This window comes from Chiloscyllium plagiosum, chromosome 11 (assembly GCF_004010195.1).
Source record: "Chiloscyllium plagiosum isolate BGI_BamShark_2017 chromosome 11, ASM401019v2, whole genome shotgun sequence".
In the NCBI taxonomy this organism is placed as follows: domain Eukaryota; kingdom Metazoa; phylum Chordata; class Chondrichthyes; order Orectolobiformes; family Hemiscylliidae; genus Chiloscyllium; species Chiloscyllium plagiosum.
This window is the reverse complement of record NC_057720.1, coordinates 16,906,965-16,924,878: the sequence shown is the minus strand read 5'-3', so window position 1 is coordinate 16,924,878 and position 17,914 is coordinate 16,906,965. Positions and strand designations below refer to the sequence as shown.

Here is a 17,914-nt window from a genome sequence, read left to right as displayed (position 1 = left end):
ATAGCTTCACTGTAATGACAAGGCTTGCTAAAAATGGATCTGGTAAGAGAAGTATTTAAAGGAAATGGCCAAATACGGTATAGGCCTCTCTATGACCTGTCCTACTTGCCAATTTTCCTTCCCACCTACCTGGTCCACCCTCCTCTCCGACCTGTCACCTTCATCCCCACCCCCATCCACCTATTGTACTCTTGGCTACCTTCTCCCCAGCCCCACCAACCCCTCCCATTTATCTATCCACCCTGGAGGCTCCCTGCCTCATTGCTGATGAAGGGCTTTTGCCTGAAACGTTGATTTTCCTGCTTCTTGGATGCTGCCTGACCTGCTGTGCTTTTCCAGCACCACTCTAATCTTGACTCCAACCTTCACTCTGTGAGAAACCTACTGTTCTCAATGACAGATGAAACGATTCAGGGTTATAGTGGTATAGTGGTCAGCATTGCTACCGTCCAAGCAGTTGACCCAGGATTGTTTCCCGGTCATCGCAATGTTCTGATTTTAAATCATCAACAGAAAAACCCCAAGACAAAAGCGAAGTACAGTTAGTTCTCCTATAACACCTTAGTTGCATTCCAGCAAAACCTCACAAAACAGAAAATCGCTTAATATAAATATTAAGGGGGCCTGTGCGAAAAGTAGGGTTAGGGGTAGACCAACAAAAGATATCACTGACCATCACTCATAAATCACCCAAAAGCCTAATGCAAAGTACAGCACAGCCTGAATGAAGGTTGAAATCATGTTTATTAACAAAAGTAAATTGAAAACAATACATTTAAAATTTGTAAAAAAAAAACCTACGCTCTACAGTACCTCTCATGGAAGCTGACAGCGGTGCATGTGCAGAATGGCATGCAGACCAGAACATGTGCAGAACGACAAGAACACCAGCACACGTGCAGAACTATGCATGCGTAGAATGAAGCACGTGAACCGAACCCTGCTGAAATCATACTTTTGCCAACCGAGCTAAGTGTTCTCCAAAATACCATTCCCTAATTCTTGTCACGTTATAGCCAAATTGCACTGCTGAAAAGCAGGTAATCATTGAACTACCTGTATAGTAAATTATGTCTATCAGTGAAACCACGAATTCAACTATCCACACCAAAAACCAAAAATCAACAGCCGCAGTCAAAAATCTAATTTTTAACCCATTTTTAACGACCTCCGCAGTCAAATTTCATTATTTGAAGGGAATGGAATGGAACTCTCGCAGATACAGATGAACGACTGTAGATCAGTCATTGACATGCCCAGAAAGTGCAGAAGTGTTTCATTCTATGACATGGTAGTACAATGGTTAGTACTGCTGTGCCACAGCACCAGGAACTTTGGTTTGGTTCCAGCCCTGGGTGGCTTTCTCCCCATGTCTGCATGGGTTTCTGTAGGGTGCTCCAGTTTCCTCCCACTGTTCAAAGATGTGCAGATTAAATTGATTGGCTGTGGTAAATTACCTATAGTGCGAGGGGGAAGTTGAAGCGTTCAGCCACAGGGTGGTGGCGTCTCGGTGATGTTCTCTGAAACGCTTTGCAAATAGGCGTCCTGTCTCCCCAATGAAGAGGAGATCACATCGGGAGCAACAGATACAGTAAATGACGTGTGGGAGTGCAAGTAAATATCTGACGGATGTGGAAAGCTCCTTTGGGACCTTGGATGGAGGTGAGGGAGGAGGTGTAGACGCAGGTTTTGCAATTCCTGCATGGTAGGGGAAGGTGCTGGGAGGGGAAGGTGGGTTGGTGGGGCATGGACCTGACGAGGAAGTGATGGAGGGAATGGTCTTTATGGATAGTGGATAGGGGTAGGGAAGGAAATATATCTGGTGGTGGGGTCCATTTTTAGGTGGCGGAAATGGCAGAGGATGATGAAATGTAAATGGAAGTTGGTGGGGTGGAAGGTGAGGATCGGGGAGGGTTCTGTCCTTGTTGCGGTTGGAGGGGTGGGGTTAAAGGGCAGAGATGCGAGAAGTGGATGAGATGCACTGGAGGGCATCAACCACCACGTGGGAGGGGAAATTATGGTCTTTTAAAAAAGGAGGCCATCTAGGATGTTCTGTGGTGGAACTGGCCCTCCTGGGAGCAGATGCGGTGGAGATGGAAGAATTGGGAATAAGGGATAACATTTTTACAGGAGGCAGGGTGGGAGTAGATGTAGTCCAGGTAGCTGTGGGAGTCGGTGGGTTTGTAGAAGATCTCAATGTTGAGTCAGTCACTGTTGATGGCAATGGAGAGGTTCAGGAAGGGGAGGGAGGTGTCTCAGATGGTCCAAGTGAACTTAAGGTCGAGTTGGAATGTGTTGGTGAAGTTGATGAACTGTTCAACCTCCTCGTGGGAGCATGAGGTAGTGCCAATAGAGTCAATGTAGCGGAGGAAAAGATGGGGAATGGTGCCGGTGTAACTGCAGAAGACAGACTGTTCCATGTAACTGACAAAGAGACAGGCATAGCTGGGGCCCATGGCTACCTCTTGCACCTGGAGGAAGTGGGAGGATTCAAAGGAGAACTTATTGACAGTAAGGACCAGTTCAACAAAACAAAAGCGAGTCAGTGGAAGGGTACTGGTGAGGACGTCGGGACAGGAAGAAGTGGAGGGCTTGGAGGCCCTTGTCATGCTGGATTGAGGTGTATAGGGACTGGATGTCCATGGTGAAGAGGAGGCATTGGGGGCCAGGGCAAGTAAAATCTTGGAGGAGATGGAGGGTGTGGGTGGCTTCCCGAACATACATGGGGAGTTCCTGCACTGGGGGGATTGGACAGTATGAAGGTATGTGGAGACGAGTTCAGTGGGGTAGTAGCAGGCCGAGATGCTGGGTCGGACAGGATAGTAGGTCTTGTGGATCTTGGATAGGAGGTAGAACCAGCCAGCACGGGGTTCCCAAACTATGAGGTTGGAAGCTGTGGGTGGGAGATCCCCTGTGTAGGTGAGGTTGTGTACGGTCTGGGAGATGATGATTTGGTGATAGGAGGCGAGGTCATAGGTGAGGGGGCAGAGGAGGAGGTGTCTTCGAGTTGGCACTTGGTCCAGGAACTCCCCACGTGGATTTCACCAGTTTCCTCCTTTGCCTTCCACCCACCTTATCACCTTCCCCCCAACTCCTCCCCCCTCCCATTTATCTCACCACCACCCCCCCAATCCTGGCCCACAGCCTCTTTCCTGATGAAGGGCTTTTGCCCAAAACGTCGATTCTCCTGCTCCTCAGATGCTGCGTGACCTGCTGTGCCTTTTCAGCACCACACTCTCGACTCTAATCTCCAGCATCTGCAGTCCTCATTTTCGCCCTCTGTCTGATGAGTGCCAACAAAATTGGGAGCTTCGCCAATGATGCTATGTGATTTTATCCTGCCAGGATATATCCATAACATGCCACTGACAGCAAAAGTTGAAATAATTGAGCTTTTGTTTTGTAGTGGTAATACTAAGTCACCATGTTTCACCACCATACAATAAGTATTGAGAACACAGGTCTTGTAAATCCTGAGCTTGGTCCCAACAGTCAGCTCATTGTTAACCTATATGTATTTTTTTAATTGACTGTATAGCAAGTTCGCCAACTCGTGAAAGATCGTTTGCCTCTGTAGATCTGAGGTAACAGAAATTGCTGACCATTTCCAGTAGTGTTATTTAGCATGTTCTCGGCAAGGATGCAACATCTTGTCCAATGACATTAGTCAAATTGCAGGATTGGGAGAGACAGTCCACAAATCTCTGAAGCTAAATTTCCACAAGCACAGCATTACTCAACTGAGAGGAACTCCATGACCTGGACTCTAAATGTGTTTTTAGACTTTGTTTACAGAATCGATAGACCACAGAGCTTTCTATCCCACTCCTAACTTATGCCGTGTAGACAATGGCAAAATGTGGGTGTGTGGTTGTGGTCATGTGATGAGTTAGTTGCCACAGTACAGTCTGTTATGATATAACACAATAGTTCTGTTCCCGTGAGATTCCGCATTATAAGAATATCATGTAATAGCAGGACCATTTAAACCAATGGGACTGGAGTCTCGTTATAGCCAATACAGGTAAGGAAAGTTGGCGTTTTACAATAATGGTCTAAATTCTTCAATAACATTAGAGCCAATTCGTGTTTTCGAAACACATGTTATAGCAAAACCAACTGTATTCCTAGCCTCTGGCCTGCTCTTGTCACCACAAAATTAAAGTGTGCTTGCTTATATTTAAACAAAATGTAATTTAAGTATATATAGCAGTACTTAAGATGTGCATTGTCTCTTGAAGGAAAAGTTATTCATGATAAAGTAATTTAGTATAGTTTATTGACAAAACCTGGCAAGTTTCCTTTGTTCTTGATAACAGATTTCTGGCATACCTTTGAATATAGGATTTGGGACGTTAGGTTGAGGTTGTACGGGATGTTGGTGAGGCCTCGTCTAGAGTACTGTGTCCAGTTCTGGTCACCCTGTTATAGGAAGGATATTATACGCAAGAGAGGGTTCAGAAAAGATTTACCAGGATGAAGCATGGAATGGAGGTTTGAGTTATAAGGAGAGGCTGGATAAGCTGGCACATTTTTCATTGGAGCAAAGAAGGTTGAGAGGTGACCTTACAGAGATTATAAAATAATGAGAGGCATATGTAAGGTGAATGGCCAGTGTATTTTCACTTGAGTGGGGGATTTCAAAACTAGGGACCATATTTTTAAAGGTGGAAGGAGAAAGATTTAAATGAGAGATCAGAGGCATTTTTAAAAAATGTTTACACACAGAGTTCGTGTGGAATGAGTATCCAGAGAAAGTGGTGGACGTAGCTACAGTCACAACGTTTAAAAGACATTTAGATAAGTACATTAATAGGAAATGTTTGGAGGGTTATGGGCCAAATAAGGCTGATGGGACTAGTCCAGTTTGAGATTATGGTCAGCATAGACTGTTTGGACCAAAACGTCAGTTTCTGTGCAGTATGACTCTATAATTAAAGCCATGTAAATGAACCATCTTAGTGATTCAATGGGTTATTTATATATTCCATGAGCTATCACAAATAATGAGGCTTGATCACCAGCACACCCTTCCATAAAGTCAAAGACCCTTTGGCCCATTGAGTCTGCATCACTCAAAAAGAACCACCTAACTATTCTAATCCCATTTTCCAGCACATGTAATACCAAGACTGTAGGCCAAGTGCTTCTTTAAATACTTCTAAAATGTTATGCGAGTTTCTGTCTCTGCTACCCTTACAGGCAGTGAGTTCCAGATTCTCACCACCTGCTGGGTGACTTTTCTTTCCCCCGCCTCACATCCCCTCTAATCCTCCTGTCCATTTACCTTAAATTGATGTTCACTTGACATTGATGAAAGGAATAAGCTTCTTCCCATCGATGCTCCTGAAAACGTTAATACATTTCAATCACCATCCCGTTGTCAGTCTCCTCCATTCCAAGAAAAATAACCTGCATCTATCCAATCTCTCTTCATAACTAAAACACTCCAGCCCAGGCAACATCCTGGTACATCTCTTCTGTAAACTCTCCAGTGCAATTAGATCTACCCTGTATTGTGCAATCCAGAACTGCACACAAAAAACTCTATTTGTGGCCTGACTTTTTTTTAAAATGCAATTCCAACATAACCACCCTGGTCTTAAACTCAATAACTTATTTAAAATTCCAATCATGGCTCATGACATACCATGGAAGGTGAGGTGAGACTGCAGAATTTTGGTGGATAGCCAATTTTTCCCAAGATCTTGAAGAATTCTGTTCTGCTGACAGTGTTCAATACTTTAAGGTTTTTGTTAAGACAAAGTAAAAAGTGATATGCTTTGTTCCTTATACTGTTCTTGTAGCTGGCGTACTGAGATCATGACCACATAGATGTCAGCCTGGAAACTGCTGTGTTTCTGGATATATTTGGTCTGCAAGCAGATGGAAAAGTGTGGCGCTGGGAAAGCACAGACGTTCAGGCATGATCCGAGGAGCAGGCAAGTCGACGTTTTGGGCATAATCCTTTTATCAGGAATGTATTTGTTGTGGAGGGGACAGGCGGAGCTGAGATATAAATAGGAAAGTGGGGGTGGGGTGAAGGTAGCTGGGAAGGTGATAGGTAGATGCAGATGGGGTTGATAATGATAGGTCAGAGGGGAGGGTGAAGCAGGTAAGTGGGAAGGAAGATGGACAGGTGGGACAGTTCAAGAGGATGATGCGGAGTTGGAGGATTGAATCTGGGATGAGGTGAGGAGAGGGGAGATAAGGAAACAGGTGAAGTCAATGTTGATGCCATGTGGTTGGAGGGTCCAGAGGATGAGGCGTTCTTCCACCAGTTGTTGGTTGGCTTAGATTTGGCGGTGGAGGAAGCCCAGGACTTGCATGCTCTTGGCGGAGTGGGAGGGAGTGTTGCAGTGGTTGGACAAAGGGTGGTGGGATTGTTTGATGTGTGCGTCCCACTGATGTTCCCTGAGGGGTGGGGTTCAAGGGTGGACGTGCGGAAAGTGGAGAAGATGCACTGGAGGGCATTGTTGACCATGTGGGAGGGGAAATTGCAGTCCCTGAAATAGGAGGCCATCTGTGATGTCCTGGAATGGAACTGCTCTTCCCTGGAGCAGGTACGGCTGAGGCAGAGGAATTGGGAGTAAGGGATGGTGTTTTTACAGGAGGGAGGATGGGTGGTGGGAGGTATAGTCCAGCTAACTGTGGGAGTCAATGGGTTTGAAGAAGATGTCCCTATTGAGTTGGTCGCTGGAGATGGAGAGGTCCAGAAGGGGGAGGGAAGTGTCTGAGATGGTCCAGGGGAACTGAAGGTCAGGATGGAAAGTGTTTGTGAAGTTGATGAACTGTTCAACCTCCTCATGGGTGCATGAGGAGGCATCAGTACAGTCATCAATGTAGGGGAGGAAGAGGTGGGGGATGGTGCCTGTGTAACTGCAGAAGATGGACTGTTTCATGTATCTGACGAACAGGCAGGCATTGCTGGGGCCCATGTGGGTGCCCATGGTCTGAAGGAAGTGGGAGCAGATGGACTCATTGAAGTCATTGCTGTTGACTGTTTGATGATGACAAATACTCAAGGTCATGCGTTTCTGCTATGGGTCTTCATGTAACTGATGTGATAAGAATGTTATTAATTGGAAACTTAGATTTCAAAGTGTAGAGCTTCACATTTGATTTGTAGTTCTGTACTGTTTTGGAGACTTGGTTTAGTTTCATGCTTGAATTCTGAATGATGATACGACATATATAAATGTGCTCAGATGCATTAAAATTAGGCTTTGAAAAAATCAAGTGAATAGTTTACTACTTTAAAATGAAGGTAGAAGAGAGTAAACATATTGGCTGCGGTTGAGCAATGAGGTGTCCTATGACACAGGGAAACAAACAGAACGTGTTATGTTTTAGAAGAAGAGAAGCATCCAGATGGTCAATAAATGTGCAAGTTTTGCTCAGGGAGAGAAACACAAAAACAGAAAATAGAAGCAGGAGTATGCCATTCAGACCTTTGAGCCTGCTCTGCTATTCAATACGATCATGGGACTGAGTTGAATGATCAGCCATGTTCCCACTTTCCCTCCCAAATTCTTTGATCTCTTTAGCATCCAACTGCTTCTTGAAAACATTAATGTTTGGTTGCAACTACTTTCTGTGGTAGAAAACTGCAAAGGCTCATCACTCTCTGGGTGAAGAAATTTCTTCTCCTCTCAGTCCAAACTGTCCTACCCAGTATCCTTAGACTGACTGTTCGTGCCAGAATCCCCAGTCATCAGAAATATCCCTCCTGTGTTAACTGTGTCTAAACTTGTTAGAATTTTATAGGTTTCTATGAAATATGGGGGTGGCACGGTGGCTCAGTGGTTAGCACTGCTCCCTCACAGCACCAGGGTCCCAGGTTCGGGCGACTGTCTGTCTGTGTGGAGTTTGCACGTTCTCCCCGTGTCTGCGTGTGTTTCCTCCAGGTGCTCCGGTTTCCTCCCACAGCCCAAAGATATGCAAGTCAGGTGAACTGGCAATGCTAAATTGCCCATAGTGTTGGGTGCATTAGTCAGAGGGGAAATGGGTCTTGGTGGGTTATTCTTCGGAGGGTCGGTGTGGACTGGTTGGGCCGAAGAGCCTGTTTCCACACTGTAGGGAATCTAATCCCAAAAACTGGGCAAACCACACTACCTGACACTGAACTAGGCACCAAAATGATAACGAGGAGAAAGTGAGGACTGCAGATACTGGAGATCAGAGCTGAAAATGTGTTGCTGGAAAAGCACAGCAGGTCAGGCAGCATCCAAGGAGCAGGAGAATCGACGTTTCGGGCATGAGCCCTTCTTCAGGAATCATACTGAAGAAGGGCTCATGCCCGAAACGTCGATTCTCCTGCTCCTTAGATGCTGCCTGACCGGCTGTGCTTTTCCAGCAACACATTTTCAACCAAAATAATAACAGCAAATACAGTTCTCACAAAATCCTCCTTACCAACATCTGGGGGCTACTGTAAAAATTGGGAGAACTGTCTCACAGACCAGTCAAGCAACAGCCTGATATGGACATACTCACAGTATGATACCTTACAAACATTGTCCCCAACACTCTGATGGGACAGACCGACCTGCACCCAATATACCAACCACTACAGAGGACAGCTGAAACTGACAACCGGAAGCAGCAGGGACAGACCACTATAAACACCGGAGGAAACATCAAAGAAGCGCTTCGCAGGAGGCTCCCAAGCACTGATGATGTCGCCTAGCCAGGGGACGAAACGTTTGCAACAAAAACTTCCAGCTCGGCGAACAGAACCACAGCAACGAGCACCCGAGCTACAAATCTTCGCACAAACTTTGGACAGACCCAGCACGGTAGTATACTTTCAGGAGGGGCTTGCCCTCTGAACTCTCAAAATCAACTCTGGATCCCAATGTCATGACAGCATATTAAACGTGGGTAAGGAAACCTCCTGCTGATTACAACATACATACCATCCCCACTTCAGCTGATCAAGCAGTACTTCTTCAAGCTGAGCACCACTTGCAAAAATCACTGCCGGTGCCTACAGCACAAAATGAACCTTGGGTGGGGATTTCAAATTCCTGAAGGAGGGCTTATGTCCAAAACGTCAATTCTCCTGCTCCTTAGATGCTACCTGACCTGCTGCGCTTTTCCAGCAACACATTTTTCAGCTGGGGATTTCAAATGTTCACCAAGTGACTCAGCAGCATTACTACTGATCATCTTCTGTTAGAATGGGTGATGAGGGAACCAACAAGAGTAAAATTATCCATTTTTAAAAATATAAATATAACCCAATAAAAAACCCCAAAGGACTGTAGATGCTGGAAATCAGAAACAAACACAAAAATTGCTGGAAAAGCTCAGTTGGTCTGGCAGCATCTGTGGAGAGAAATCAGAGTTAACGTGTTGCAGCTCATGACACATCAGAACTGGACCCAAAATATTAACTGTGCTTTCTCTACATAGATGCTGTCAGACCTGCTAAGCTTTTCCAGCAATTTCTGTTTTTGTTTCATACTCTACTTAATCCTTACCAATCTACCTGCTGCAGATTCCTCTGCCCCTGACAGTATTGGTAAGAGAGACCATCTCTCAGTCTTTGTGGAAACTACAGAAGAACCTCGATTATCCGAATGACACGAGCAGGGAGTATTTTGTTCGGATAATCGAATGATGGGTAACACAATTTAGCTAAGCATCGGAACCTTCCGATAATCCGAAATTCGGACAATTGAGGTTCCTCTGTATATCTCACCTTTACATTGAGAGTATCTCACATTGTGTTCTGCAACACTATCACCTTTCGAAATGGCTTGGATTTGAACAGATCTAGCAACATAAGATTGGGCACGCATGAGATGCCATGGGCTATCAGCAGTGACAAAATCATACTCCAGTACATTGCCCACTCTACCATTAACATCAAGCCAGGGAAACAACCCTCGTTGAGTAAAGAGTGCACGAGAGTATGTCAGGAGCAGCACTGGGCAAACCTAAAAATGAGATGATGATGCTGTCACTTTAAGAGATTGTAAGGCAGAGGTATTGAGCTGTCACTAAGAAAGTAAACAATTTGTACAGCCTTGGGTTTTTTTTAAGAAGCTGGAACAATGAAAAACAGTCTGGGTGTGGCCAGCTCTTACAGAACAAGCTTTCTAGTTTTTTTAACGTTTTTAAATTGTAGAATCCCTACATTGTGGAAACAGGCCCGTCGGCCCAACCAAGTCCACACCGACCATCTGAAGAGTAACCCACCCAGACCCATTCCCTGACCCTATTACTCTACATTTATCCCTAACTAATGCACCTAACCTACACATCCCTGAACACTATGGATAACTTAGCATGGCTAATTTACCAAACCTGCACATCTTTCGACTGTGGGAGGAAACCGGAGAATCTGGAGGAAACTCACGCAGACATGGGGAGAATGTGCAAACTTGGGCAGGCGCCCAAGGCCAGAATCGAACCCGGGTGCCTGGTGCTGAGAGGCAATAGTGCTAAATGCTGAGCCACCCTGCCACCCTTTAATCCTGAATTATTTGAGTATCCGTTCTTCTCGAATACGTTGTATAGGTGGTTCTCCTCTGTTTTCCGAAGTTCATCTGTGCTGCAGTGTGTGGTAGCTCATTGGAATAGTATTCTGATACAGCTTCGTTTGTGTGTATTGGGATGGTTGCTGGTATAGTTAAGTATTTGGTCAGTGTTTGTCGGTTTTCTATATACGCAGGTTTGTGGTTCTCCGTTGTCCTTTCTTTCGACTGTGACGTCCAGGAATGCAAGTTTGTTGTCGGTTTTTTCCTCCTTGGTGAACTTTATGCCTGTGAGGGTGTTGTTGATGATATTAAATGTCTCTTCTATCTTGTTTCGTAGCTGTATCAGAACACTATTCCAATGAGCCACTACACACTGCAGCACAGACGAACTTCGGAAACAGAGGAGAACCACCTATACAATGTATTCGAGAAGAGCGGATACTCAAAACATACAGTCCGCAGATTCCTCAAGAACAAACCACGACAAGCAGACCAAACACAGCCAGAAACCCTAACCACCTTACCATACATCAAAGAAGTTTCAGAAATGACAGCCAGACTACTAAGACCCCTCAGAATCCTAGTAGCTCACAAACCCATCAACACTCTCAAACAAAAACTAACAAACTTAAAAGACCCAGTTCAGCCCATGGACAAAACCAACATCATCTACACGATTCCATGCAAGGACTGCCACAAACACTACGTAGGATAAACAGGAAGAAAGTTAGCCACCAGGATACACGAACACCAGCTAGCCACAAAAAGACACGACCCTCTCTCCCTCATAGCCCTCCACACGGATGGAAAAAAAAAACAATTCGACTGGGACAACACATCTATCCTGGGACAGGCTACGCAAAGACATGCCAGAGAATTTCTAGAGGCCTGGCACTCCAACCACAATGCCATAAACAAACACACAAATCTAGATACCATCTATCAACCCCTCAGAAAACGAACAGGAAATGACATCACCACAAACCCCAGGAACCCCATCCAGGACAAACATATAAATAGAAAGCAGCAGACAACTTTGCTTCACTTGGAGGTCGCCACTGATGATGTTACCTAGCCAGGTAATGAAATGTCTGGATATCAAACCTAGAGCTCAGCGAACAAAGCTACACCCTAAACCTCAACCTGAGCTACAAACCTTGCAGTTAAGTCATTCTAAATTCCTCTTTATTTTATTTGCATTTAACTATAGTGCTTAAACAAATTATTTTGCTTAACATCAAGTAGTTTGATCAGTTGCATCGTGTCAGGAAGACAGCACTTCACATCTATCTTCAAAATAAAAACTTTGAGTCTAGGCTACCTTCCCAAAATATTTTGGGGGAGGAGGAATCTGATCTGGTCCATAACAGGTGCCAACCTGGTGAAACTCCAAAACAGGACTGTGTGCCAAAAATATCTGAAGTGATTCCACAGTCCTGCCATATCTAGTCATGAATAGAGGTGGACATTAAACCACTTTTTGGAGGAGGTGGCTCCATAAGTATCCCAATCATCAATGACGGAAGAGCCCAGTACTTCAGTGCAAAAGATAAGATTGCAGCAAATGCAACAATCTTCAGCCAGAAGTGAAGAGTGGTTGATCCATCTCCAGGAAATTTCCAGCATCACAGGCCAGTCTTCAGCCAATTTGATTCACTCTCTATGTGATATGTAAGAAATACTTGGAGGCATTCGATATGGAAAAGGATATGGTCCCTGACAACATTTCAGCAAGAGTACTGAAGACACATCCTCCAGAAGTTGGCAGAACCCTCACAAGCTGTACCAGTACAGTTACAATGTTGGCAGTTACCCGATAATATGGGAAAACTACCAGGTATGTCCTGTACACAAAAATACAGGACAAATCCAACCCAAACAATTACTGCTTCATCAGTCCCCTCTCCCTCATCAGTAAATTGATGCAAGTTACCATCAACAGTGCTATCAAGCAGCACTGGCAATAATCTGCTTAATGACACTCAGTTTGGGTTCCACAAGGACCAGAGTTCATGACTTTATTCCAGTTGCTGCCCAAAATCTGAATTCCAGAGGCGAGGTGAGTCTGACTGCATTCGAGAGCAGGATCATGGAAATCTCCAAAACTGGAGTCACTGAGAATTGTGGGGATGGGGGGGGGGTGTCAATTCCGTACTGGTTGGGGGTATACCTGACACAAAGGTGGGTCATTGAGATGGTAGGAGCTCAGTCATTTCATTTTCAGGACTTCTCTGCACAAGTCAAAAGCCTGGAACTCCTCCTTTTATGGTATTGTGTGTTCACTGGTACTTTCGGCCTCCTCCTTTCTTGAATTGAGGTGTTGTACTTGCGAATTTTCAAACTGATGAAACAGGAATCTAGGATTTTAGATTGCATAACCAATGCAGCTACTATCTCTGCAGCCATTTTGTTCAAAACTGACAGAACGTGCCATCCAGACCAGAGTACTTGTCAGACTTTATTTCTAATTGTTTCCCATTACTTCTTTCTCGGTAAGTGTGATTTGTTTAAATTTCTCTGATGCATTTACATCTTGATCTTCAACTACTGGTTTTTGATTTCTAATGTGATGTTACGGACCAGGCCAGACCCCCTCAAAATATTTTAACAACATTGCTTAGATCCTAACTTTTCTTGTTTTAAAAGCAGATGTGAAGTGGATTTTCCAAACGTGACACAGCTGATCAAGCCACTTGGCTTTAAGCAAAACAGAATTTATTTAAACACTACAGTTGAAACACGAACAAAAGAAAACAGAATTTAGAATATCTTAACTATTGGAAAACTTAACCAATCCAATACAACAACTTAACTAACGAGCTGTTCAATCCAGTAACGCTCCATAAACACATCCCTTGGCAAAAAGGTAAACTGAAACACAGAGCCTTACAGGCAGGAGGGAACAACTTCCAAAGAGGCTTCAGAGAAAAGTCATTTGCTAAACCTGGGAACCTTTTCTCTGGACTCCAGCACCTGCGACTGCTACAGCTAAACCAAACAAGAAAAAACCTGAACTGGGAGAACAGTCACTGTTAAACTAGACACTTCAGTGCCTCTGCCTTTACCACTTCTCTTTAAAAAAAGTTATTTTGTCGTTCGTTTTTTTTCAAGTGACAGCATTGTCACAGTGAAGACAGACAAAGTAAACTGTTTGATGTTTCCACCAGATCAGTGTTTGCTATTAATAATTCCACTGTCTTGCCCTCCAAGGGAGGTACACTCACATCAGTAGTTTATTTTTCTATCGATAGCCGACAAATATTTACAATCTGTGTTTAAGACTTTAAGCTAGTTTTCTCTCAATTCTTTGAATTCTCTTTTGTGATTTTGTCCTTGTTGCTTTAAAAAACAACTGAAGCTTTTCATTTTGCACTCACCAGGTCAATTAACAAGAGCAAAATCAAGGCAAAACAATATTTGAACTGTACAAGGAGTTCTGATTGCTAAGCAAGCAGTGTCTGATATGTTGAACCACTGTCTAGATTAGAGTGGTGCTGGAAAAGTACAGCAGGTCAGGCAGCATCCGAGGAGCAGCTGGACCTGCTGTGCTTTTCCAGCACCACTCTAATCTAGACTCTGGTTTCCAGCATCTGCAGTCCTCACTTTTACCTATGTTGAATCACTGCCATGGAAAATGCACCAATTAATAATAACTGACAGCTAACTGCCAGCTTTGTTTGAATTTTAGCCAGACAGGTTGACTCTGATTGGTTAAGGGACTGCCCTTAGAAAAGGAACCAGAGAACTTCTGTCAACATTTTGATGCTGAAACAGGGGCACTGAGTATAAATATCCTGTCTGTTGTGAATAGGGTCCTGTGTATCAACATATGTAGTTTCCAGTATATGCCAATCCTACATTGGTTGTCAGCATAAGGAACCACAAAGACTAAAACTGCATTCCCCAAAACAGCTTGAACACTGCCATGTAGTGATTTAGTCAGTATGTTCACCTATCTCGCAGCCTCCCCTCCTCTCTTGCCCACAAGCTGTGAGAAGCCACAGAACAGCAGTGTCCACACCTCAAGACGACATCAGCTGGAAAGCACTTTAGGGCATCCAGTGTTTGTGGGAGGCACTATATAAATGCAAGTCTGCACTTTATTGGCATTGGCATTGATTTGAATGACTAACGTCAGCCCAAGAACCAGAGCAGCTCTTGGATTTTTCTGGACGTGGAGGTGGAATATCTTCTTTTTCAATGAAAAGGACCAGATTATCCAATTTATTTCCCAGCTTCTTGAAATAACTCCGGAGGCCGGTATCCAGTTTCCAAGTGACTCTTTATTTACACGTGGAGAGTCCTTCACACTGATCCAGTTTCCTCAAAGCCAGCTCTGAGTGAACAGAACCTCTGACAGTGCTGTTTACAGTATATCTGTCAACAAGGACTCCCTGATTGGTGGAAGCTGGTACAATTACGACATTTAAAATGCATCTAGACAGGAAAGGCTTAGAGAAGTATTGGTCCAAATGCTGGCAAATGGGACTATTTTTATTTAGACATCTGGCAGGCATGGGCGAAGGGTCTATTTTTGTGCTGTACATCTCTATAACTGAACTAGATGAACAATTTCAAATCAGGGAACTCATGCTATGAGCGTCCACCTGACTAACCTCATTCCAATCACTGGATTACTGGAGATTTGAGTTGTTTTAATTGTCCAAAGTATCAAAGAAAAACCCTCAGATAAAATGTCAGCAATTAACCTTCAAACCATCACCTAAATGTACTATTACCCATTGACACTGGGGCATGAAACTGCTGAGGTTCTGGACTCTTTGGTGGATTGGGCATGGGAAATTGCCCATAGTGTCCATCTCACCTGCACATCCTTGGACAAAGTTAAAAATAACATACCAGGTTATAGTCCAACAGGTTTAATTGGAAACACCGGGTTTCGGAGCGCTGCTCCCTTGCCAACCACCTGATGAAGGAGCGTCGCTCCGAAAGCTAGTGCTTCCAATTAAACCTGTTGGACTATAACCGGGTGTTGTGTGATTTTTAACTCCATACACCCCAGTCCAACAGGTTAGGGTGGGTTAGTCATGGGGAGTGCAGGGTTACAGGAATGGGGTGGGTCTGGGTGGGATGATGTTTGGAGGGCCAGTATGGACTCGATGGGCTGAATGGCTTGCTTCCAGACTGTGGAGATTCTAATGACTGTATAATCAATGAGCCAAAAAGAACAATCCACATCTAATTTTGCCTTATTTTAACCTGCGGGTTTATTTGAACGTTCCGATATTGTTAAACGGAGACATTTCTGACTGAATTAAAAGGAGGAATTTGCTTCACTTCAGAGGAGGCCCCGGCCTGAGAGTCCTCCCCGAGATAAACCATATCTCACACACGGCTCAGCACCGTCTTTAAAGGCGGCTCTTACCGAAGGAAAGTGAGCACCGACAACCGATTCCCGACACAAGTCCGGACCGACCGACGCACACAAACGGAGAAAGCGCCAAAATGCCCGCCGAAAGTAACTCCGCCCCCCGGCCCCGGAGGACCGGCACTTACCCGCCCGGGACACTGGATAACCGATACCCCGCCCGGGACACTGGATAACCGATACCCCCGCCCTGGACACTGGATAACCGATACCCCCGCCCGGGACACTGGATAACCGATACCCCGCCCTGGACACTGGATAACCGATACTCTCCCACCCTGGATACTGGATAACCAATACCCTCGCCCTGGACACTGGATAACCGATTCCCCGCCCGGGACACTGGATAACCGATATCCCGCCCTGGACACAGGATAACCGATACCTCCCACTCTGGACACTGGATAACTGATACCCCGCCCTGGACACTGGATAACCGATACTCCCCCGCCCTGGACACTGGATAATCGATACTCCCCCGCCCTGGACACTGGATAACCGATACCTCCCGTACTGGACACTGGATAACCGATACTCCCCCACCCTGGACACTGGATAACCGATACCCCTGCCCTGGACACTGGATAACCGATACCTCCCGCCCTGGACACTGGATAACCGATACCTCCCGCCCGGGACACTGGATAACCGATACCCCCACCCTGGACACTGGATAACCGATAACTCATACCCTGGACACTGGATAACCGATACCCCCCGCCCGGGACACTGGATAACCGATACTCCCCCGCCCTGGACACTGGATAACCGATACCTCCCACTCTGGACACTGGATAACCGATACCCCCCGCCCGGGACACTGGATAACCGATACTCCCCCGCCCTGAACACTGGATAACCGATACCCCGCCCTGGACACTGGATAACCGTTACTCCCCCGCCCTGGACACTGGATAACCAATACCCCCGCCCTGGACACTGGATAACCGATAACCCCGCCCTGGACACTGGGTAACCGATACCCCCACCCTGGACACTGGATAACCGATAACTCATGCCCTGGACAATGGATAACCGATACCCCCCACCCGGGACACTGGATAACCGATACTCCCCCGCCCTGGACACTAGATAACCGATACCTCCCGCCCTGGACACTGGATAACCGATACCTCCCGCCCGGGACACTGGATAACCAATACCTCCCGCCTGGGACGTGGTTAACTGATACCTCCCGCCCTGGACACTCAATAACTGATAACTAAGCAAAAGTGAGGACTCCAGGTGCTGGAGATCAGAGTCTAGATCAGAGTGGTGCTGGAAAAGCACAGCAGGTCAGGCAGCATCCGAGGAGCAGGACAATTGACATCTTGGGCAGAAGCCCTTCATTAGGAATGAAGGCAGGGAGCCTCCAGGGTGGAGAGATAAATGGGAGGGTTAACTAATACCTCCCCATCCCAGAGACTGGATAATTAATCTCTCCCCACACTGGATAACCAATACTGGTTTCAGTTCAGAAACCAACATACCCATTCCAGGTCTTTTTCAGTATAAAACTTCAGTTGCATCATACTGTAAACTTTTGCGATAAATTCTGTGTCTTACGACCTTATTCTCCACAACCACCTGATGAAGGAGCAGTGCTCCGAAAGCTAGTGCTTCCAAATAAATCTATTGGACTATAATCTGGTGTTGTGTGATTTTTAACTTTGTACACTCCAGTCCAACACTTGCACCTCCAAATCATCCTTGCTCTGAACCCGAGATAACTAATCCCTTCCTGCCCCGGACTCGAGACAACGAGATAATTAATCCCTGCCCACTCCAGACCATGAATTACTGATAATTAATCTGTCCCAGATCCTGAATAACTAATATCTCCCCACATTGGATAACCAATACTCCTGCACCTAGATACCTCCCCATTCCAGACTCTGAATAACTAATAACTCACTGCCGTGGACCCCGGATAACTGATAACTAATTCTTCCCCGCCACAAACCTGAATAACTAATGCCTCCTCCCCTTGGACCCCGGATAATTTACTCCTCCCCATAATGAACCCTGGATAACCAAT

General features: G+C 45.4%; 1 protein-coding gene across 4 annotated transcripts in view; it reads right to left on the bottom strand.

Annotated features, from left to right (window-relative positions):
* cdc7 (cell division cycle 7 homolog (S. cerevisiae)) overlaps window positions 1-17,170 on the bottom strand; it is a 98,502-nt gene extending 81,332 nt beyond the window's left edge. For 2 of the 4 annotated variants that reach the window (XM_043698773.1, XM_043698774.1), the window contains exons 1-2: window positions 16,591-17,170; window positions 15,874-16,146 (exon numbers count right to left, since the gene is read on the bottom strand). In XM_043698773.1, coding sequence (XP_043554708.1) covers window positions 15,874-16,146; window positions 16,591-16,893 — 576 coding nt within the window. In that variant the 5' untranslated portion in view covers window positions 16,894-17,170. The remainder of the gene's footprint in view (window positions 1-15,873; window positions 16,147-16,590) is intronic. The other 2 variants (XM_043698777.1, XM_043698776.1) reach the window with 2 other exon arrangements.
* Between the last annotated feature and the right edge of the window lie 744 nt (window positions 17,171-17,914).